Source organism: Saimiri boliviensis, chromosome 5 (assembly GCF_048565385.1).
Source record: "Saimiri boliviensis isolate mSaiBol1 chromosome 5, mSaiBol1.pri, whole genome shotgun sequence".
Taxonomy (NCBI): domain Eukaryota; kingdom Metazoa; phylum Chordata; class Mammalia; order Primates; family Cebidae; genus Saimiri; species Saimiri boliviensis.
This window is the reverse complement of record NC_133453.1, coordinates 151047873-151070403: the sequence shown is the minus strand read 5'-3', so window position 1 is coordinate 151070403 and position 22531 is coordinate 151047873. Positions and strand designations below refer to the sequence as shown.

General features: G+C 42.2%; 1 protein-coding gene across 1 annotated transcript in view; it reads left to right on the top strand.

The window, feature by feature from the left end:
• The window catches only part of HERC2 (HECT and RLD domain containing E3 ubiquitin protein ligase 2), a 197736-nt gene that overhangs the window by 121179 nt on the left and 54026 nt on the right, over positions 1-22531 (top strand). The window contains exons 53-65 of the mRNA XM_039479850.2: positions 2515-2705; positions 3413-3518; positions 3600-3691; positions 7177-7352; positions 11359-11470; positions 13640-13721; positions 13839-13982; positions 15305-15395; positions 15678-15855; positions 16022-16103; positions 16192-16363; positions 17099-17243; positions 18113-18338. Coding sequence (XP_039335784.2) covers positions 2515-2705; positions 3413-3518; positions 3600-3691; positions 7177-7352; positions 11359-11470; positions 13640-13721; positions 13839-13982; positions 15305-15395; positions 15678-15855; positions 16022-16103; positions 16192-16363; positions 17099-17243; positions 18113-18338 — 1797 coding nt within the window. The remainder of the gene's footprint in view (positions 1-2514; positions 2706-3412; positions 3519-3599; positions 3692-7176; positions 7353-11358; positions 11471-13639; positions 13722-13838; positions 13983-15304; positions 15396-15677; positions 15856-16021; positions 16104-16191; positions 16364-17098; positions 17244-18112; positions 18339-22531) is intronic.

Genomic DNA, 22531 nt, shown 5'->3' with positions numbered 1-22531 from the left:
TTTTTTCTTTTTTGAGACGGAGTCTCGTGTCACCCAGGCTGGAGTGCAGTGGCTCAATCTTGGATCACTGCAGCCTCCGCCTCCTGGGTTCAAGTAATTCTCCCGTTTCAGCCTCCAGAATAGCTGGGATTACAGGCCTGCACCACTATGCCCAGCTGATTTTCATTCATTCATTCATTCATTCATTCATTTTTGAGACAGAGGCTCGCTCTGTCGCCCAGGCTGGAGTGCACTGACGTGATCTTGGCTGACTGCAACCTCCACTTTCCAGGTTCAAGTGATTCTCCTGCCTCAGCCTCCAGAATAGCTGAGGTTACAGGTGCGTGCCACCACATCCAGCTGATTTTTATATTTTTAATAGCCACAGGGTTTCACCATGTTGGCTAGGCTCGTCTTGAACCCCTGACCTCAAGTGATCCGCCTGCCTTGGTCTTCCAGAGTGCTGGGATTATAGGCATGAGCCACCGCACTGGCAGATTTTTTTGTTTTTAGTGGAGATGGGTTTTACCATGTTGGCCAGACTGGTTTCAAATTCCTGACCTCAAGTGATCTCCCAAATTGTTGGGATTACAGGCATGAGCCACCACACCCAGCTTATATAACATTTAATTTATCTGTTAATGGACATTTGGGTTGTTTCTGCTATCAGAATCATAGGTGTGTGCCACCATACCCAGCTAATTTTTAAAAAAATTTTATTTCTAGTAGAGATGGGGTTTCATCATGTTGATCAGGCTCGTCTTGAACTCCTGACCTCAGGTGATCCACCAGCTTTGGCCTTCTGGAGTGCTGGGATTAGAGGCATGAGCCACCTCGTCCAGTCATGTTTTCAAGAGTGGCTGTACCATTTTACATTCCCACTAGCAATGTCTCAGAGTTGCAGTTTCTTTACATCCTTGTAAATACTTGTTATTTTCCGCTTTTGGTTTTGACTGTGCTAGCAGGTGAGAAGTGATATCTTGTGATTTTGATTTGAATTTCCCTAATGACAAGTGACATTGAGCCTCTTTTCATGTGTGTTTTGGTCATTTATGTACCCTTTTTGAGAAAATGCCTTTTTTTTTCTGAGACGGAGTTTTGCTCTTGTTGCCCAGGCTGGAGTGCATTGGCGCGATACCAGCTCATAGCAACCTCTGCCTCCCAGATTCAAGCAGTTCTCCTCTCTCAGCCTCCTGAGTAGCTGGGATTACAGGAGCCATCATCACATCCAGCTAATTTTTGTATTTTTAGTAGAGAAGGGGTTTCATCATGTTGGCCAGGTTGGTCTGGAACTTCTGACCTCAGGTGATCCACTCACCTCGGGCTCCCAAAGTGCTGGGATTCTAGGCATGAGCCACCGTGCTTGGCCCTAAATGTCTCTTAAAGCCCTTCACTTATTTTAAAATTTTTGATGTCAAGTCGTATGAGTTATTTATGTATATTAAACCTCTATTAGATTTGTGATTTACAAATATTTTATCCCATTCTGTAAGTTTTTTGTTTTTTTGTGAAACAGTCTTACTGTGTCACCAGGCTGGAGTGCAAGGGTACCATCCTGGCTCACTGCAGCCTTCACCTCCCCAGTTCAAGTGATTCTCCTGCTTCAGCCTCCCGAGTAGCTGAGATTACAGGTGCCCGCCACCACACTCATGAAATTTTTGTATTTTTAGTAGAGACAGAGTTTCACCATGTTGGCCAGGTGGTCTTGAACTCCTGACCTCAGGTTATCCACCTGCCTTGACCTCCCAAACTGTTGGGATTACAGGCATGAGCCACTGCCCCTGGCCTGTAAGTTATTATTTTATTCCCTTGATAGGATCTGGTGATGCTCAAAAGTTAAAAAAATTTTTTATTCAAGGCAGAGTCTTGGTCTGTTGACCAGGCTCCAGGGCAGTGCCACAATCAGAGCTCACTGTAGCGTTAATCTCCGATGTTGAAGCCATCCCCCTCCCTCAGCCTCCTGAGTAGTTGGGACTACAGGGTGCGCCACCATGCTCAGCTAAGTTTTAAGATGCCAGTTGAATTCTAGATTTGCCATTAATGGAAGTGGAAGCACTTTAGAATTTACTTTTTGCCTTATATTTATAAAAGCATTTTTAATAAGATTGGTTGTTGTTAGTGCTGTTATTGAACTTTTCCCACAGCTTATTTATATCCTGTTTGGAAATATAATAAAAATTTATTTGGAAATACCACCTGTCAGTACTCATTTTGTGTTTTAATTTATAAGTCATTTCAAACTTACAGAGTTATGTGTCATTCAATTTTATTGTCAGAGATTTTAAACAGTATCAGTAACAGATTTTATCTCACCGACCTTGGAGACTTTAGCAGAATAAATCATAGCATTATATGGACTTCATCTCATAAATTGGTGTAATGTATCTTGAGTAGGTTTTTTTGAAGCCATTTGTGGCATTTATTAGCCCCTTTCAGTTTGAAGCTCATCACTGTGTAGTATTCTTGACTGCCTGATCATGGGATTTCTCCCCAGTTCAGCAAGGGTTAATTCTCTTTTTGACCATCGTGAAATAGGTCAGTCTGCGGTATTTTGTGGTCGTTCTGGAAAACAGCTGAAGCGTTGCCACAGCAGCCAGCCAGGCATGCTGCTGGACAGCTGGTCCCGCATGGTGAAGAGCCTCAATGTGTCGTCCTCCGTGAACCAGGCGTCCCGTCTCATCGACGGCAGCGAGCCCTGCTGGCAGTCATCGGGGTCGCAGGGAAAGGTAGCGTGTGCCCGGGCTGGCCGCGGGCACTTCCGCTCAGATGGTTTTGCGTCATACGTTTTCAAAATGAACTTTGAGCAGCCTGCAAAGTTTTGCTGATACCACCTGTCAGTACTGATTTTGTGCTTTAATTTATAAGTGATTTCAGAGTCACAGAGTGACGTATCATCCAGTTTTATTGTCCGAGATTTTAAACAGTGTGAGGAAGAGATTGTATCTAACTGGCCGCTGGATAGCAGATGTGGTCAGCATGTTTTTCCTCCTCTCCTGCATAAAATGTGTGAATTCAGTTTGCTTCTACTTAAAGATTTTTCTAGTATAGTCTAACAAATTTGTGTTGCACGTTGGAGTGCCGTCGTGATGACATGGAGACGTGGGTGCGGCTCGTGGGCACAGGTCGGATTTGAGGACAGGCCTTTCTCCATTGAGACCCTAGTTTTCTGTCACCCACTTGGTGGGTATGAAAGGACCCCTTCTGTCAGGAGTCTATAAATACATTGTTCTGGGGCCTAGAGGGAGACTTTTCTCTAACGATCAAAGAAAGGGGGAGGACATTGTTGTTGCTGCTAGGGTGATGGGAAATTCTCATGCCACATTTCATACTGGAAAAATCTCGTAGATTCAAGTTTCAGTGATACCATTGGAGCAGTGAATATGGCTGAATTTTGCTAACTGAGAACGCGGGTTTTGTTTTTGTTTTTTTAAAGCACTGGATTCGTTTGGAGATTTTCCCTGATGTTCTTGTTCATAGATTAAAAATGATCGTAGATCCTGCAGACAGCAGCTATATGCCATCCCTGGTTGTGGTGTCAGGTAATTCAGTTCCTTTACCTAAAAAAAGTACCTTCTGTCATAAAGATGCCTTTGTTTGATTCTTTACCCATTTCCTTCTAGGTGGAAATTCCTTAAATAACCTTATTGAGCTAAAGACAATCAATATTAACCCTTCTGACACCACAGTGCCCCTTCTGAATGACTGCACAGAGGTAAGTAGCAATGGTAGTGTTCCATTTGGATGATTTGCAGATGACACGGGAGCTGACTGGGCCATTTCTATACTAGGATTGAGCCCAGTTTCCCCCCCCCCTTAAAATAATTGGTTGTATCTGTTTTAAAATTTGACACTTTAAAAGATAGAACTTATTTTACACAACTTGAATTTGCTGCTTGCCAGATCAGCTTGAAGAGGAAAGAGATTTCATTCCCACTCTATCTGGTAGCGGGGTTACTGTTGCCTCTGCACACTGCTGTTTTCATTAAATATCTCTTAGTTTCCGGTGGCTTTTCTGACCATGTAGGTGATGCTGAAGTTGGTTTTTTGTTGTCACATCTATTGGCATCAAGTGCTGAATTGGTCGTGGAGTGGTAGTAATAAGGCAACGTTCAAAATGAATCTAAGTTTATCTCTGGAAAAGGTCGAGAGAATCAGTGAAGGTTCTTTTAAACAGTACCCATCTGCCACAGATGAGCAATTCTCTCTCTGTCTCTCAAATTTTCAGTAAACCTTTCCACATAAAATGTCAACACTATTTTAATACATCAAATGTATGTAAAATAAGACAAATTAACACAGATATTTGTATTGCCTATACTGTTGTCTTGTGTGGACTAATTATAATGACAGTATATAAAAATATCGAATAGTTGATTTTTGTATTCGTTTAAAGATTATAACAAATAAGTTTATTTTTAAAGTATTAAATGCAGTTTACCATTTATTTTTTTAAAAGTTTTTAGCTTTAATTAACAGTAATTTGTAATAATTTGTATATATTTTTTAAGAACACATGTTTTATTACATGTATACTTTGTGGAATGATCAAATCATGCTAAATAATATATCTATCACGTCAAATGTTTATCACTTTTTTGTGATGAGAACGTTTGAAATCCTCTTTTTTAGCTACTTTGAAATATGTAATGCAATCACTGTAGTCACCATTTATTCTGGAATGCCATTGAACCTTGCCGGCCCAGTGTATTTCGTAATACACTGATTTGTTATAGTCAATACCAGTGGTGCTAATAACTGAAGAAATTGGCAGATTATAAAAATGAAAGTTAATATTGAATTTTTCTGAAAAAAGTCTTGTATTTTAATGCTTTTTACTGGTAACTTACTGCATTGAAATGGAATACAGCCTGTAGAGTGCCTTAGTTATATAGTTCAGAGTATTTTTTTTTTACTCTGACCAAACAAATAACTACAGTTAATTAAATCAGCAACTGAGATTGTCATTCATAAAAGTTATCTTTACTTAATACAAGAAATTTTCAATTCAAAACGGTTTATCCTGTGATATTTAGTGTATGTCATGTACATGAGAAATACGAAGTGTTGTGAGTAAATGGAAAACTCCTGACCTAGCCTGCATGCCCCAACCCACCAGAGACCTGGAGTATACCATTCCTGTGGAGCCGCTGAGTCTTAAGCATGGCCTTTGCTGTATGAATAGTTTGTTATGGGAATTTTTCTTCTCTTTTTTTGAGACGGAGTCTTGCTCTGTCACCCAGGCACAAGAGCAGTGGCGTGATCTCGGCTCACTGCAACCGTTGTCCCCTGGGTTCAAGCAGTTCTCCTGCCTCAGATTCCCAAGTAGCTGGGATCACAGGTGTCGACCACCTTGCCCAGCTAATTTTTATATTTTTAGTAGAGACATGTTAGCCAGGCTGGTCTCAAACTCCTGACCTCAGGTGATCTTCCCACCTTAGCCTCCCAAAGTGCTGGGATTATAGGCATGAGCCACCATGCCCAGCTGGGAATTTTGTAACATGTAAATAAACAAAAATAGACAGAAAGTATGTTGGAAACCCACAAACCTGCCTCCAAGCTTCAGCATTTATCAACGTTTTGCCAGTCGTGTTTGACTTTCTTCTGCCTCACCAAGTCCTAGACGTGATCTTATTTCAGTAGCACTTGCTTCAGTATTCATCTCTAACAGGGCTTTAAAAAAGTAACCCTGATGCTGTAATCACACCTCTAACAATTACTCTGTAATGTCATATAATATCCAGTCAGTGTCTAGATTGTCTAGTTACCTTGTAAATGTCCTTTTGCAGTTGGTTTGTGTGAATCACGATTCAGGTGATGTTTGCATTGTATGCTACAAGGAAGTCTTAATTCTCTTGTTTTTTTTCTTTGCTAAATGAAAAACAAAGAAACTGGGTAATTTTTTTCCTGTAGCATTCTTTATATTCTCAACTTGACTTTTGCATCCCCGTGGTGGCAGTCAACCTGTATTTCCTCTGGAATGGTAGATCCTGAGGGTGATCAGGTCTAGTGTCGGCAATAAAAAGTAATTGTTAGTGTGTGCTTTGTCCACACGAAATATAGGGATAGAGGAATGTTGTTGTCAGTACCACGACAGGCATGCAGTCTGCCACGTGGGGTGTGGGGCATTTTAGGACAAATAGACTCCACTAAATGCATGGCAAAGGCAGAACAGGGGGAGGAGATTGGGTCTTGCTTGTGTTCTGATTTGAATGAGGCAACAATAAAATGACATGAGATGATCAGAAAAGTTTGATTACTGTAGCATATTAGATGATAACGGGAATTATTGTTTGTGCTGTGATGATAGTAATGTGGATATATTTTTCAAAAAGCTCCTTAATTCTGGCCGGGCGTGGTGGCTCACGCCTGCAATCCCAGCACTTTGGGAAGCTGAGGTGTATGGATCACCAGAGGTCAGGAGTTCGAGACCAGACTGGCCAACATGATGAAACCCTGTCTCTACTAAAAATAAAAAAAAATTAGCCAGGCGTCATGGCACGTGCCTGTGGTCCCAGCTACTCAGGAGGCTGAGGTGGGAGAATGGCTTGAATCGAGGAGGTGGAGGTTGCAATGAGCTAAGATCACACCACTGCACTCCATCCTGGGCAACAAGCAAGATTGTGTCTCAAAAACAAAGCAAAACAAACCCCCAAATCACCTTAATTCAGTGCTACATACTGAAGTTTTGAAACAACATAATGCTTGGTATTTTTTAAGTGATAATCCATATCTGAACAAGATTCTTCACATGTTAATAACTGTTGAGCTGGGTCATGGAGTCATGGAGTTCTTCATACTGTTTGTTCTAATTTTTGTATATTCAAATATGTTTTGTGTTTTAAAGATGAAAGGTCTGTTATTACTTGACGTTTAATCTCTTAAGGCATTGTGGTTCAAGAAAATTCTAAGACAGAAGAATTTGCAATCATTCATTAAGGCTGTTATCCTATTGAAACATTTTGTGAAGAAAATCAGAATCTCATGCGTTAGGTAGACGAGTTGATCACTTCTTTTGAAGGTAAACATTACTCAAATGTGGCAGCATTAACTTTGAGTAACTCAGAGGGTATTACCAGAACTTAAGTAAAGGAGCTGTAACTGTGTGCTGTGATCATGTCGCACACCTCCTGCTCTCCACTTAGAGAGTCTAATATGCTTGTTTCCACAAAGTCTGTAGATCATGGTTTTTGTGTCTAGTATCACAGGTATATTGAAATTGCCATAAAGCAGTGCAGGAGCTCAGGGATCGATTGTAAAATCCATGGTCTCATCCTGCTGGGCCGGATCCGTGCAGAGGAGGAAGATTTGGCTGCAGTTCCTTTCTTAGCTTCAGATAATGAAGAGGAGGAGGATGAGAAAGGCGGCAGTGGAAGGTGAGAGCCGTTGAGCCGTTGGTTACAGGTGCTCATGTACCTGCCGCCACATGACCAGACCCATTTAATTAGAGTGTGTCTCATACTGAGAGTTGTTTTATGTCCACAAGAATGGTACATTTTAGTTGTTTTCAAAAATTGTACTTTTTTTTTAAAGAAAGTGTTTAATGTAGAGACACGTATTTAGAAAAACACCATCAAAAGAGGGAAATGAAAATGTTTAATACTTGTACCTGAAACGTCAGTAGTACTATTTTGGTACATATCTTTGTAGTTTTCCTTTTTTCTGTTCCTAAATGTATTTTCCTACAGAAGTTATATGGTATATTTTAAAGCTCTTTTTGCTAAGTATTTTATCATTACTTTAAAAAAAAAATCTGTCTATCTATTGAGATGGAGTCTTGCTCTATATTAATTTACTTATTCTTTGAGACGAAGTCTCTTCTCTCTTGTCAGGCTAGGGTGCAGTGGTGCAGTGGTGCAGTCTTGGCTTACTGCAACCTCCGCCTCCTGGGTTCAAGCGACTCTCCTGCCTCAGCCTCCTGAGTAGCTGGGACTATAGGTGCACACTACCATGCCCAGCTAATTTTTGTATTTTTAGTGGAGATGGGGTTTCACCATGTTGGCCAGGATGGTCTCGATCTCTTGACTGCATGATCCTCCTAAAGTGCTGGGATTATAGGCATGAGCCACTGTGCCCGGCTCTATTTATTTTTTATTACAGTGGAATATATATATTGGTTACTATTCTAAGTGTACAGTTCATCAGCCTTAAGCACATTCACATTTTTGTGCAACCACCACTATTGTCCGTCTCCAGAATTTTCATGTGATTAAATCATCTGTAATTTTTGAGCGCAGTATTTTGTCTTATGACTGTTCTCATATACTCAGTTCCTTATTTTGTATGATCACTGTGATGATGACCGTTATTGTATTTATTCATTCAACGTCTTTGGAACACCAACTGTGGGCGATTCCCAGTTATGTATACTGGTAATACCGCGGCAAAGATGCAAAATAAAACAAGGCAAACTCACATGCATCAGTGTGATGTGACGGCTTTGGTAAGAGGCAGGAGGAAGTTCATGCAGCCTCGAGAATCTGCAGTGGAGTATTGATCTGTCAGGACAAGGAGAACTTCCCCCAGGCCCTACATACAGAAGGCAGAGTAATCGAAACCAAGTGGGCAGGCAGGGGCATTTCTGATCGGGAAAACAGCACCCCGGGGAGAAGCATGCTCTCTGCTGAGGTTTTGCATGCTTGAGCATTTCCCAGGGCATGTATCTGGAACTTGCATGTGCAGGGTCTAAGCCTCGTTGACCATCCTGGCAGCGAACTACGGATAATAGTGGATAATAACAATGGAGGACAGTCAGTGCCCTCATATCTGTTGTATTTTCCTAGGTAAATTGCTGAAAGTGAAATTGCTAAGTCAAAGGGTGTGCAAAATAAATGGATGTGTAGTTAACATTCCCAAGGCACTTTGGATTGCTAGTGTGACATGGGCCCTGCAGACAGGCACAGGAGGCAAGCCGCCAGTGCTGGGTGAACTCTGTTGACGAGATGCCCTGTGCTCAAGTACTTTGCAGTGTGTGACATAAGGAGACAGTGGAGTGCTGCCCCGTGCTGCTGTTGAGAACATTATATAGACCGAAATGGGGAGCAACTCTGGTCATCATTCAAGTTATTCTGGGGCTCTGTGATCTTGGCTTTGGATTCTGTCTTGTTTTATTTCAGAACCTTTGTGTAGAAGTTGAAAAGAAAATAGTATCTATAACATTACCTTATCTAGAATATATGTCATATGCTGTAGTTCAAACTGATTGCATCTATATATATTAATTAAAGAGGGAAAATACCAGTTCACTTAAATAAGGAAGTTATTGGGATAAGCATTTTCTTACTAGCTGCTAAAATGAATTGGGCAAGTAAAATTATCAATACATGTATATGTGGAATAACCAAAAATGTTTTGAGCTTTACTCATTGATAAAATTGTTATGTAATTGAATATACTGTCAAAAGAAAAGCTAGATATTCTAATGTAATTATTTTTTTTTCTGGTGAGATCTTATTAATTAGCCAGTAACTTCAGGATGAGTGGATGGCCCAGGCAGTCTCCTACAGGGCTGGCACCCAATGGGATGTTCCCACGTTGACCATGTACAGCTGCCCTCTACTCTGGCTAATTGATACTTACATGGTACCAGACATTAAGTGTCTTGAGTATCAGTCCTGGTTTCATACACACACACACACACACACACACACACACACACACACACACGTTTTTGCATACAGAAACAGACACACGTATGGGAAATACATGTATATATTTTGAGATAGGGTCTTGCTCTGTTGCCCAGGCTGAAGTGCAGTGATAGGATCTCAGCTCACTGCAGCCTCCACCTCCCAGGCTCAAGTGATTCTCCCACCGCAGCCTCCTGAGTAGCTAGGATTACAGGTGTGTGCTAGCACACCTGGCTAATTTTTTGTATTTTTTTTTGTAGAGACTGGATTTCACTATGTTACCCAGGCTGGTCTGCAGCTCCTGGGCTCAGGGGATCTGCCTGCTGTGGCCTCCCAAAGTGCTGGGATTATAGGTGTGAGCCACCATACCTGGCCCCATACATATTTTTAAGTAAAAATGTGTCACAAGATATTTCAATATTTTGTGCATATGCTTGCCCACCTGTGCCTGGTATCAGATGAAGGAATTTTTCACTTCTATTCCAAAACATGAAACTTTGAACCTTTAAAGTAAATATATATTAGTAGGTAATGTGTGAAAAACGTGTGATACCTATCTAGACAGAAGCTAGTCTCTGGTGCCTTTGGGCATCTATCTTAGCTTATAAAAATAGAGCAGAAGCAAACAAAAGAGTGAAAACCCCAAACACAAAAGAAGCAGTTCCTTGGCAGCTGGCATCGGACCATCAACCAAGAAAATCTGTAACAGTGTCCTGCGTACTTTTCTCAAGTTGGAAGAATTGGAATGTTTTGGATGCTGTTGATTAAACATCTAACCTGCTGGGTGTGGTGGCTTCCGCCTTTAATCCCAGCACTTTAGGAGGCCGAGGAGGGAGGATCACTTGAGCCCAGGAGTTGAAGACCAGCCTCGGTGATACAGTGAGACCCCATCTGTACAAAAAAAATGCAAAAATTAGCTGGGTGTGGTGGTGCACGCCTGTAGTCCCAGCTATTTGGGGGGTTGAGGTGGGAGGATCGCTTGAGCTTGGGAGGTTGAAGCTACAGTGAACTGTGATTGTGCCACAGTATTCCAGCCTGAGTGATAGAGCATGACCCTGTCTCAAAACAAACAAAAAATAAATAAAATTTCTAACCTGTTGAGGGCAGGTCAGGAGATAGATGAGCAAGGTGGAAGGAGCAAGCCCTCTGAGAAGAACAGGAGTCGAGGACTTTTAGCCCAGCTGGCTAGTGATGAGGTGCCTCTGGCAGGTGTCCTGGGCAGAGGGTATAAAGGAAGAGACGCATTTCACATCAGGACATGTGTCTGCACTAAAGTACCTGCATGGTCGTGTGACCACATCAATTTTATTCTTTCTGTGGGAATATAATTAGCCAAACAGATGCCTGGATTTAGGGACATTGCCACAAGGCCAGTTGCAGTGTGGCTCCTGGGAAGGTTTCCTCAGTGTTGCTACACTGCACCTGTGTCCGTGTCTTGGAACGATTCCCACCCATGTTCAAGTTGGTATTTAAGATGAAAGAGAATGCCTAGTGTGCCATCATTTTCCATCAGAAATAAGAGCTGAAAGTAAGTGCTGGTATTAAAAGGGAGGAGGGTGGTATCTAGAAAATTTGACCCTCCAGAGCACTGACTCCTATATGTACTTGAGATTTTATTCTGTTAGAGCAAAATTTTAAAAGAGTTTCTGAAAGTAACCATAAAACCTCGAGTGCTTGAGGTTGCTTTTCTGTTTATTTTTAAAATGTTTGATGCTGAATAACCTCTGTTTCTGTCCCCACCTCCTTTGGTTAGCCTCATTAGAAAGAAGGCCGCGGGGCTGGAATCAACAGCTACAATAAGAACCAAAGTGTTTGTGTGGGGCCTGAATGACAAGGACCAGCTGGGTGGGCTGAAAGGCTCCAAGGTACGGCTTGCCTCCTGAGACCGGCAGGGCAGGGCGCTCAGCAGCACCCATCCCTTGTGAAGTTTTGCAATAACTTTACCCTGTATATGTTGTGTTTTAAATCAACATTTAGAAACTGTTTCCTGACACAATCTAACATACATTGTGAAGTTTTGTTTCTGAGCAGTCTCTCTCCTTGAAAAATTGCCCTTTAGGTATGATTGTCTTATTGTAGTCTATTGAGCTAGAAAATAAACTTTTGAAAAGATTTGACAAGTGCATAGATGAAAATTACAGACTATTAATAGATGTACCTTCCCTCCCTACAGTAAATGCTTTTGATTATCACAGAATAATGTGTAAGAAGGCCACAGTGGCACACAGATGAGCAAGTTGTGGTCCTGTCCTACAGGCGCTCCACGCCTGAGATGCTTCAGGGTGAAGTAGCTTGCGCAGACAGAGATTGGTTCCAGGACGTCCTGTGGATACCAAGATCTGTGGACGCTCAAATCCCTGATGTGAGACAGTGCAGTGTTTGCACATAAGCTGTGCACACCCTCCCACGTGCTTTATATCCTCTCCAGATTACTCAGAATACCTAATACAATGTAAATGGTATGTCAGTAGTTGTTAAATTACATTGTTTAGGGAATAATGGCAACAAAAATGTCTGTATGCATTTAGTGCAGATGCAATAAAAAACATTTTCAGCCCGTGGGTGGTAGAATTCATGGATACAGCATCCATGGATATAGAGGACAGACTGTATTTTATTTTTCACCTTCTGCTATGGAAATGTGCAGATGCACCAAACAGAGTGAGTGGCATCATGAACCCTCACGTCCCTGGCACCAGCTTCCGTAGTCGCCAGCAGCTGCCTACGTTTTTCTGTCCTTATCCTCCCATTCCCCCAACTCTGGTTTAAAGTAAATCACAGTGTATCATTTCATTCTTAAAGTACGTTAGTGTGAATCTCTAAGAGAGAACCAACACTTTTGGTTAATATAACCGTACATATTAGCGGTACAGTCACGCATCACCTAATGATGGGGATACGTTCTGAGAAAGCTGTGCTCAGGTGATTTTGTCATTGTCAGAACCTGGTGGAGTATACTTAACACAAACGTAGATGGTGTAGGCTACTACACACTTCAGCTATGTGGTGTGGCCTGTCGGTCCTAGGCTACAACATGTTACTGTATTGAACATGGTAGGCAGTTGCAATTCAATGGCATTTGTGTATTTAAACATAGAAAAAGTAACGTAAAAGTACAGTGTAAAAGACGAGCAATGGAACACCCGCATAGGACACTTACCATGAAGAGTGGGGTTTGTGGGACTGGAAGTTGCTCTGGGTGCGTCAGTGAGTGAGTGGTGAGTGAATACGAGGGCACAGGACCTTCCTGCACATTACCGTAGACTTTAGAAACACTATATGCTTCGGCTATTTTTCTCTCCCCCCAATAATAAATAATTTGTAACTTTATGAACTTTTCACTTTTCAGAAAGCTTTTTGACTTATACTAACACTTAGCTTAAAACACAAACACATTATACATCTCTGTACGAAAATGTTTTCTTTACGTTCTTATGCTGTAAGCTTTCTTCTAACATTTATTCTTTTACTTTTTAAACTTCTTTGTTGAAACTAAGACCCAGACACATACATCAGTCTAGCTGGGGTCATCACTGTCACTCTCTTTTATCCCCACATCTTGTCCCACTGAGAGGTCTTTGGGGCAGTAACACGCTGGGTGCTGGCTGTCCTTTCCTGTGACAGAATCCTTCCTGAAGTACCGGCCTCAGGCTGTCTTACAGTCAGGAAATAAAAAGCAGAAGGAATACACTCTGACAGAATGATAGAAAGTACAGGGTCGTGAACAAATAGTCCAGCAGCAGTCGTCTGATATTCTCAGGCGTTAGGGATTGTTCATATCCAGCTGGCATCCCCACAGACACGTGAGGAATAGGTCGCTGTGACGCCGTCACGGCCAGCTCAGCACTAGGCAGTAAGGAGTTTTCAGCTCTGTTGTGATGGAATGGGACTGCCATTGTCTGCGTAGCCTGTTGTGGAGTGAAACAGTGTGCAGTGTGTGACTGTAATTCCTTGTGTCATGTAATAAGGTAACTTACAGTTTTAAACATGCAAGTAAAATTTTTTTTTTTTTCTTAAAAAAAATTCTGTTCTAGATAAAGGTTCCTTCGTTCTCTGAGACGCTGTCTGCTTTGAATGTGGTACAGGTGGCTGGTGGTTCTAAAAGTTTGTTTGCAGGTAGGATTATTGTAATATTAAAAATTTTTTAAATTACACTTGGAGCAAAAAAAAAAAAAAAAAAAAGGTTTTACTGTTGTGAAAAGTGAGTCCTCTCCTGGCTGTCTTTCCTTGCAGTGACTGTGGAAGGGAAGGTGTATGCCTGTGGAGAAGCCACGAATGGCCGGCTGGGGCTGGGCCTCTCCAGCGGGACGGTGCCCATCCCACGGCAGATCACAGCTCTCAGCAGCTACATGGTCAAGAAGGTGGCCGTTCACTCAGGTACACACCGAGCACCAGCAGGCCTACGCCGGCCCGTCACTCCTGCTCCGGGTTGACCACGGCCCTCACTGGTGTCCTCACATTCCTTTTCAAATTTTTACTCAGTAGGAATACAAATTGGATAGTGTAAATCTATAGGTGGTCGAGAATTTGATTATTGCTGCTAAATAAAGTTATTTGCCTGAAAGCAGGCTGTTTTTCTGAGGAAAAGTCTATAATTTCTTCAGGTTTTCAAAAGTGTCTATGAACCCAAGAGATGAGAAGATTCCTTTAAGAAAAGCCACCCTTTCAGTGCAGGGAGCGTTTATTTTGGAAGCACTGTGCTAGGCTTCCGAGGCACAAAACCACATCAGACACAAAGGTCAGTTCAGGCCTATGCTGAACGGGGCTTGTTGTAACCTGCAAAACAGGAAATCCAAATGATTGTGGCTTAAGCAACATAGGGTTTTACTTTTCTTCTTTGTAAAAGTCCTGAGGTGGGGTCAGCGTCCATTCAGCAGAGTCCATTCAGTCCTTTGTGGGAAGATGGTCTTAGACCAGCTTTGGCCCCCAGAGTCCAGGCCCAGGCCTGGCAGAAGAGGCAGGCAGCAGTCGGCGTGCCCTCCCGCCCAAGCCCCTCTCCAGAGCCCCTCCGAAGCCCCACTCATTTCAGGCACTGTCTCCTGGGGCCGAGGCGGCTGGGAAGTGGTGTTCAGCGGAGCACATTGTCACCTTGGTAACATAGGGGTTCTGTTGGCGAGGAAGAAGGGCGAATGAGTCTGCTCTGATGGTCTCAGAGCCCAGGAGTTGGCAGCAACTCCATGTACAGGAGTGGTCATACCTTTAATCCTCAGGCGGCTTGTATGGACTTTGAGAATATTTCTTGCTGGGGAAAGAGCATAAGCTGATGTGTTTTTGGAAGAGTAGGTATAATGTATTCATTGCAAATGATTAAATACTTTCAATTTTGAGATGTATTTCTCAAAAGCTTAAATCGACACTATTTTTACATTTTACCTAATCACGAATTAGTTTTACTTTTTTCATCTAAATTTTGGTTTTTTATGTATTTAACATGATAGGAACCCCATTAATAATCAGTATTCTGCCTCTTTGCAAATTCTTTCTAGAGTTAAAATTTGTAGTTTAGTAAAAATTGACTTGTTGAGCACATGTCACCCAGAGAGCTTTCCTGGTAACCCAGCTGTTGATCCTGTTGAGTTACTCACTCTTTCAGCCCACACTCTGCAGGTGTGTGCTACATGCCAGGCAGCATAGGGAGCCATGCTGTGAGCTGTCTGTACCCTGCCCTTCAGCAGTCTGCGCATCTGTCAATGTTGCAGGTGGCCGGCACGCGACGGCGTTAACTGTCGATGGCAAAGTGTTTTCGTGGGGCGAAGGGGACGACGGAAAACTGGGGCACTTCAGCAGAATGTAAGGATATTTTCTCATTTGCTCGTAAGAAACTGTTGCTGACCGATACTCTTGAGAGTTATTTTGCAGAAAATTAGAATAGATCATTTATGGGAATGCATCTTAAACAAAATTCTTTTGACTTGGTTGTGTGTGTTTCGGTGTCATTAGTTCCGCTTTAAGGTTTGATAGTCGGTCTGTGGATCTTGTGTTGCCTGCATGTGGTCGGTACAGCTGTCTTTTTTCCTTCTTCTCTAAGAAGGGATGGATTCACTGCAGGAAGCTGATTTCATCTTGTTGTAGGAACTGTGACAAGCCAAGGCTGATCGAGGCCCTGAAAACCAAGCGTATCCGGGACATCGCCTGTGGGAGCTCGCACAGCGCGGCCCTCACGTCCAGCGGGGAGCTGTACACCTGGGGCCTCGGCGAGTACGGCCGGTTGGGACATGGGGATAATACGACACAGCTAAAGCCCAAAATGGTGATTATATGAATTTTTGTTGCTTACAGAAAGCTTACCATCTGAAGATTTCAAGAGAAAATAGGCTTCAAGTCTAGGAAAGTGCATAAAGACATGTGCATGGTTGGCTTTCAGTCTGTGAGAAATGCCCTTGCTTGATTCTCTTTTTAAATTTGTAATTGAGTAGGTGAAAGTCCTTCTTGGTCACAGAGTAATCCAGGTTGCATGTGGGAGCAGAGACGCGCAGACCCTGGCTCTGACCGATGAAGGTGGGTGCCTGGCATGGTTCTGTGCTTCTGGGTGGGGAGGAGTGATACGAAACGCTGGCCTGAAGCGTATGTATATTCTTGAACCTAGGTTTGGTATTTTCCTGGGGTGATGGTGACTTTGGGAAATTGGGCCGGGGTGGAAGTGAAGGCTGCAACGTTCCCCAGAACATTGAGAGGCTCAACGGACAGGGCGTGTGCCAGATTGAGTGTGGAGCTCAGTTCTCCCTGGCCCTCACCAAGTCTGGAGTGGTGTGGACATGGTACGTAAACTTCCTCCCTGCCACAGCGTGCCTGCTTTCGCAGGGGCGTGCAGGGAACCTGGCGCGTTCTTTCTTACGCATGCATCCTTGTCGTTTAAATGATACTGAGTTGGGATTAGTGACAGTAGTACAGAAGAAATTTCCTAATGTAACTGGGTCATTTTGAAAATACTAGAGAAATTTTAGGCGACTTACCTTTCCTGTTTGGATGAGATTCTTAGGAAGGGTTTCTTCTGCTGAAGCCTAAGGATAAAATGAGAGCAAAATAGCCTTCTGAATCCTTTGACCCTGAAAAAGTTAACATGTATTTCTTGTAAAACCTTGTTTTATAAATACGGGAAAGAGCAGGTGCCCGGACTGGCCTTGGATGGTGTGTCAGGCCCTAGTGCCAATGTTTTGACCAGAGGCAGCTTGAGAAAGATGGATCCCAGATAGGACTTTGTTTGGATGGGTGTTTGCAGTAGTGTGTCTTATTTTCAGTCTCTTTATAGAAAAACCAACAGTAACTTGAATATCGTAAAACATGTGTTAAGATATTAAGGTTTTTGACAGCAGACTTAATAAGTTAATTTGAATTTAATGGTGTATGATTTTGAATATAAATTCAGAGCCCTTGGGTGCTGTGTGTGATGTCATTGAGCTGACTGTAACAGATGTAAGCTGGTGAGTGTTTTCTTGTACAGCATTGCCAGACCATAACCATATTGTGACACTCCACCATTGTCTTTCTCTCAGGGGGAAGGGGGATTACTTCAGGTTGGGCCACGGCTCTGACGTGCACGTGCGGAAGCCACAGGTGGTGGAAGGGCTAAGGGGGAAGAAGATCGTGCATGTGGCTGTCGGGGCCCTGCACTGCCTGGCAGTCACAGACTCAGGGCAGGTAAGGCTGCAGGTGGCCTGGGGGTGGCTTGCCATCCTGACTTGAGCGTCAGGACACAGCCCTCGTCCTGTGGAAGTCGCAGCTGTGGATGAAATCAGCTGAGTCTTACTGCTTGAAGAACCATGAGGGCGGGACCCGTCCCTTCTGCCCACTGTGCCCACTCAGCAGCAGGGGTTGCGGGGAGGGGTCCTCAGAAAAGAGGCGTTCCCACTCTGAAGTCCATGTGGAAGTGTGGAAAGAGTGTTATTCTTGAAGATGCTCCTGCTGCAACGAATTACAAGACTTTCCTTTAGAGAACTGCTGACTGGCGAGGAGGGATACGTGCCTCATTTTAGAGACAGAGCTGATGCCTGACAAATGATCTCTCTCTTCTGCTTTGAGAAGCATGTGCCGTGACTGGCTTGTGGATAGTCCATTTTAAATTTTATTTATGAAAACAAAATTACCATTACTGTTTTTTAGTCAAAATGAATTATGCTTTACAATTCTATACGACCAAGAAGCAACTTAGTTGAAAAATGAGCCCATTGGTTTTGGTCATTTTTCTTTGCAAAATAAAAGGGGAAAAATTATTGCCCTTAGTTGAAGAGAGGACCCTCTGTGTGTCTTGCAACAAAACAGAATTAATTGGATTAATATTAAGAAAATACTCCTTTCATAGTTCTTGGCAAGCATTTTTCTGGTTAGTTTTTCTTCAGGATTGTAGTACACTGGTGCCATTTTGTAAGATCGCAAAATGGTTTGTTTTTACCTTTAAGAATTCAATTCTTTTAACTACTGTGGCATACACGTGAAGCATTTGGAAGTAAATTTAAAGAAGACATCTTGAAGTGTTGAAAAATTGTAAGCTTTTTTTCCCTCTTAAACAGGTGTACGCTTGGGGTGACAATGACCATGGCCAGCAGGGCAATGGCACAACCACAGTTAACAGGAAACCCACCCTCGTGCAAGGCTTAGAAGGCCAGAAGATCACACGCGTGGCTTGCGGGTCGTCCCACAGTGTGGCGTGGACAACCGTGGATGTGGCCACGCCCTCTGTCCACGAGCCCGTCCTCTTCCAGACTGCAAGAGACCCTTTAGGTGCTTCCTATTTAGGTAACACAGATTTGTATCTTGTCTGAGGTTTTTCTGTAGGTTACAGCAACCTCGTAGGTTGATTTGTGCCAACACATTAGAGGTCGCAGTGCTGTGTTAATTGCATTATGAATCTAAAGACACAGAAGAATGATGGTGTGCCCTCATGTGATTTATGCATGCTGGAATGAATTTTTGAAGAAAGCATGTTGCTGATTCCCGTATTTATGATCAGGGAAAGTGGCTGTGCTGCTGTGTGTATAAACAGGACTCCTAATAACCACCTGAGAGAGACAGGCACTGTACTGGGCTCCGCTGTATTCCTTAACCGCCTTGTTCGGTTATAATTTACGTATAATAAACTGCACCTATTTGAAGTATACATTTTGATCGCCTCTGAAAATTAAAATATATATGATCCATGAAAGCTTCACCACAATCAAAGATACTGAACTCATACACTACTACAGAGTTTCTGGCCCTTTGTAACCCTCCCTTTGGCTTTAACTCCCCTCCTCCTTCCTGCCGTAAGCACCAACTTAATTTCTGTCCCTATAGGTTTGTTCACATGTTTTCTTTTTGTTGTTGTTGTCTAGTGTTTTGTTTTGTTTTGTTTTGTCGGGGGGTGGGAGGAGATGGGGTCTGACTCTGTTGCCTAGGCTGGAGTACAGTGGCATGATCTTGGCTCACTGAAGCTTTCACTTCCTGGGCTCAAGTGATCCTCCCACCTCAGCCTCCCGAATAACTGGGACTACAGGCACATGTCATTATGCCCAGCCAATTTTTGTTTGTTTGTTTGGTGGAGAAAAGGTTTTGCCATATGGTTCAGGTTGGTCTTGAACTCTTGAGCTCGAGTGATCCTCCCACTTTGGCCTTTCAAAGTGCTGGTATTATAGGCATGAGTCACTGTAGCAGGCCAGTTTGCATGTTTTACAGCTCACTATAAATGGAATCATACAGCATATACTCTTTTTTAAAATCTTTTTTCACTCAGCGTAATAATTTTGGGATTCACTTCGTTGCGTGTATCAGTAGTTTATTCTTTTTCAGTTGTTCAGTGGTACCTTAGGATAAACAGATGCAACTTGTTGATCCATTTATCTGTTTATGAATGTTTGGGCTGTTTCCAGTTTTTGACTACAAGAGAAATTGCTAATGGACTTTCCGTACAAGCTTGTGTATGGACATCGACTTGAAATTCTCTTGAGTAAACTCCTAGGAGAGGAGTGGTTGGACCCTGCGGTAGGCGTATGTCCAGCTTCTGAAGCAGCTGCATGCTCTTCTGCGAAGTGGGTGTTCCAGAGGGCCAGGTCCACCACGTTTTTGTTAGTACTTGATATGCTCAGTGTTTAGGTTTAGATGTACTGATAGATGTATACTGGTGTCTCATTGTGGTCTTAATTTGCATTTCCTAAATAATTAATGATATTAAGCATCTTGCTTATTTTTGAATCAGATACCTTTTTTGGTGAATGTCCATTTGAGTCTTTTGCCCATATTTAAAATTAGGTTGGTTGGTTCCTTCCTGAGTTTGAGAGTTCCTTATATATTCTGGATACAAGTCCTTTGCTGAAGATGTAATTTACTAATATTTTTTGTCAGTGTGGCTTGTCATTTTAGTCTCTTCACAGGTGAATCTTAAAGATTAGAGGTTTTCAATTTTGATGAAGCCTAGTTTATGTATATTATTCTTTTGTAGAGCATACTTTTGATGTTGTGTCTACAAAACCGTTGCCTTCAGATTATAAAGATTCTCTATGTTCTGTTACAGAAATTTTACAGTTTTAGACATGTATATCTGTGATCAGTCGATTAAATTTTATGTTTGGTGGGAGGTTCAGATTGAAAGGCTTTTTTTTTTTTTTGGCATAATTTTCCAGTTGTTTCAGTTGTATTTGTTGAGAAACTTTGCTCTTCCTACTGAATTGCCTTTCATCTTTGTCAGAAATCAGTTGTCTGTGGATGTATGGATCTACTTCTGGACTCTCAGTCCTGTTTCATTGGTTTATTTGTGGATTTTGGTGGCAATATCATACTGTCTTGATTACTACAGCTTTATGAAAGCCCTGAACTCAGGTTGTAACAGTTCTTCCACTTTGTTCTTTTTCGAATGTATTTTGGCTGTTGTAGACCCTTTGCATTTTCATATAACTTTTAAAATGAGCTTGTCAGTTTTTATAAAACCGCCTGGTTGGGATTTTGATGAGGATTGCGTTAATTCTGTGTCAACGTGGAAAGGGTGGATTCACAGTGTTTAGGCTTCTAACCTGTGAACAAGTGTTTGTCTTCATTTGTTAGGTGTTTAATTTCTCCCAGCAGTGTTTTCTAGTCCCAGTGTTGCATAGGTCTTACTTATCTTTTGTTAGATTATCTCTAAGAATTTCAGATTATTAAATGATCTCTTAAAAATACCCTTTCTTCTACTGTATGGGAATATTCAGATTGATCCTTGCTAGCATGTAGAAATAAGTACAGTTGCTTTTTTTTTGGTTTGTTTTTATAGGGAACCTCATCTCCTCATACACATATCTTGTTTTTTTCCCTTATCTCTCAGGAGGGGACATTTAGGCTCCAGCAGCATCTGCTTTTATGAATAACTGGAACGTGATCTTCTGGCCATGTCAGTTACTGGCTGTGTGAACTGGGGCGAGTGATTTCGCCTTGTGCTGTCTTCTGGGGCAGATGAAGACAAGGCTTGACTCTCGTCGTTTTTTTCCTGGTTCAAATTACTCAGTAGTTTCTTAACATACAGCTGTTTTTGTGCTTATAACTTTGAGTTCGCCTTTTCCCACTCAGCCTAATCCTCTGGAGATTCTTACAAGTTGTTACATGTTATGTACTTTGTTCAGTATTCTGTGGAATACTCAGCCATTGAAGGACTTTTGGATTACCTCTAGGTTTTGGCTGTTACAAATCACACTACCATGTCATTCATGTACAGGTGAATGTGAAAATTCACTTTATGTGAAAATCAGTTATTTCTTTGACATACATGCCCAGAGTGTGATTGCTGGTTGTATGGTAACTATGTTTAGTGTGATGAGAAGCTCCCAAGCTGTTCCCAGAATGGGTATACTATTTTATATTCTCCTTAGCAGTGCAGGGATGATCCAGTTTCTCCCATATCCTTATCGTCTTTTTAAAAGTTAGCCATACTGATGGATGGGTCATGAAATCTCATTGTGGTTTTAGTTTATAGACTTTCCTTGTGGCTAATTATGTTAAAAATATCTTCATGTGCTTATTTACTGTCCGTATCTCCTCTTTGGTAAAATGTGTCTTCGTGACCTTTTCTACCTGGCTTTTTTTTTCTGTTGAGTTGAAAGAGTTCTTTATATATTGTAGATGTTGCTAGTCCTTTGGCAGATGTGTCTTATGCAAATGTTTTCTCCTGGTCTGCAGCTTGTCCTTTCGTTTTCTTTCGGAATGATGCTGAAGTCTAATTCATCAGCTGTTTTCCTTTTTAGACCGTACTTCTGGTGTCAAGTCTAAGTCTACTTCTGCCTAGTGCTAGATCCTAAACACTGTCTCCTATTTTTTCCTAAAAGATCTGTAGTTTTGTATTTTCTACCTAAGTCATGATCCATTTGCATCTAACTTTGCGTAAGGTGTAGACTTAGGCTAATGTTTGGGTTTCTGCCCGTGGGCGCCCCGTTGCTCCACCACCGCGTGCGGAAGGGCCGTCCCGCCTCCACCGCGTAGCTCTTGGGCTTGTGTTGACGGTCGCTGAGGCCTGTGTGTGGGGCCATTTCTGGGTTCTCTGTCTGAGTCCATTGATCCTTATGCCAGTACCACCCAGTTTTGGTTACGGTATCACAACCACTTTTGAAATTGGGTACACTCGTTCCTCCCCCTCATTCTTATTTTTCTATTTCTATTCTTGTTCCTTTGCCTTTCCATATACATTTTATTCACTTTTTTTAAAAATATATATATATTTTTTCCTTCATGGCCAGTGTGATACCATCCATATACATTTTAGAATAATCTTGTCTGTCTACAAAAACGCTTGCTGGAAATTCTGGTAGGAATTGCATTAAATCTGTGTATCAGCTTGGATGAGTTGACAGACCTGGGAGTTGACGGGGAAGTGACCCTGATCAGACTTCATTGGTGAACATCTTCTCTATTTGTTGTTTTGTATTCTTTTTTGTCTTGCCTTACCGGGGTGAGATAACACAGGTATTGTAGCATTTTCATAGCTTGTATGTATA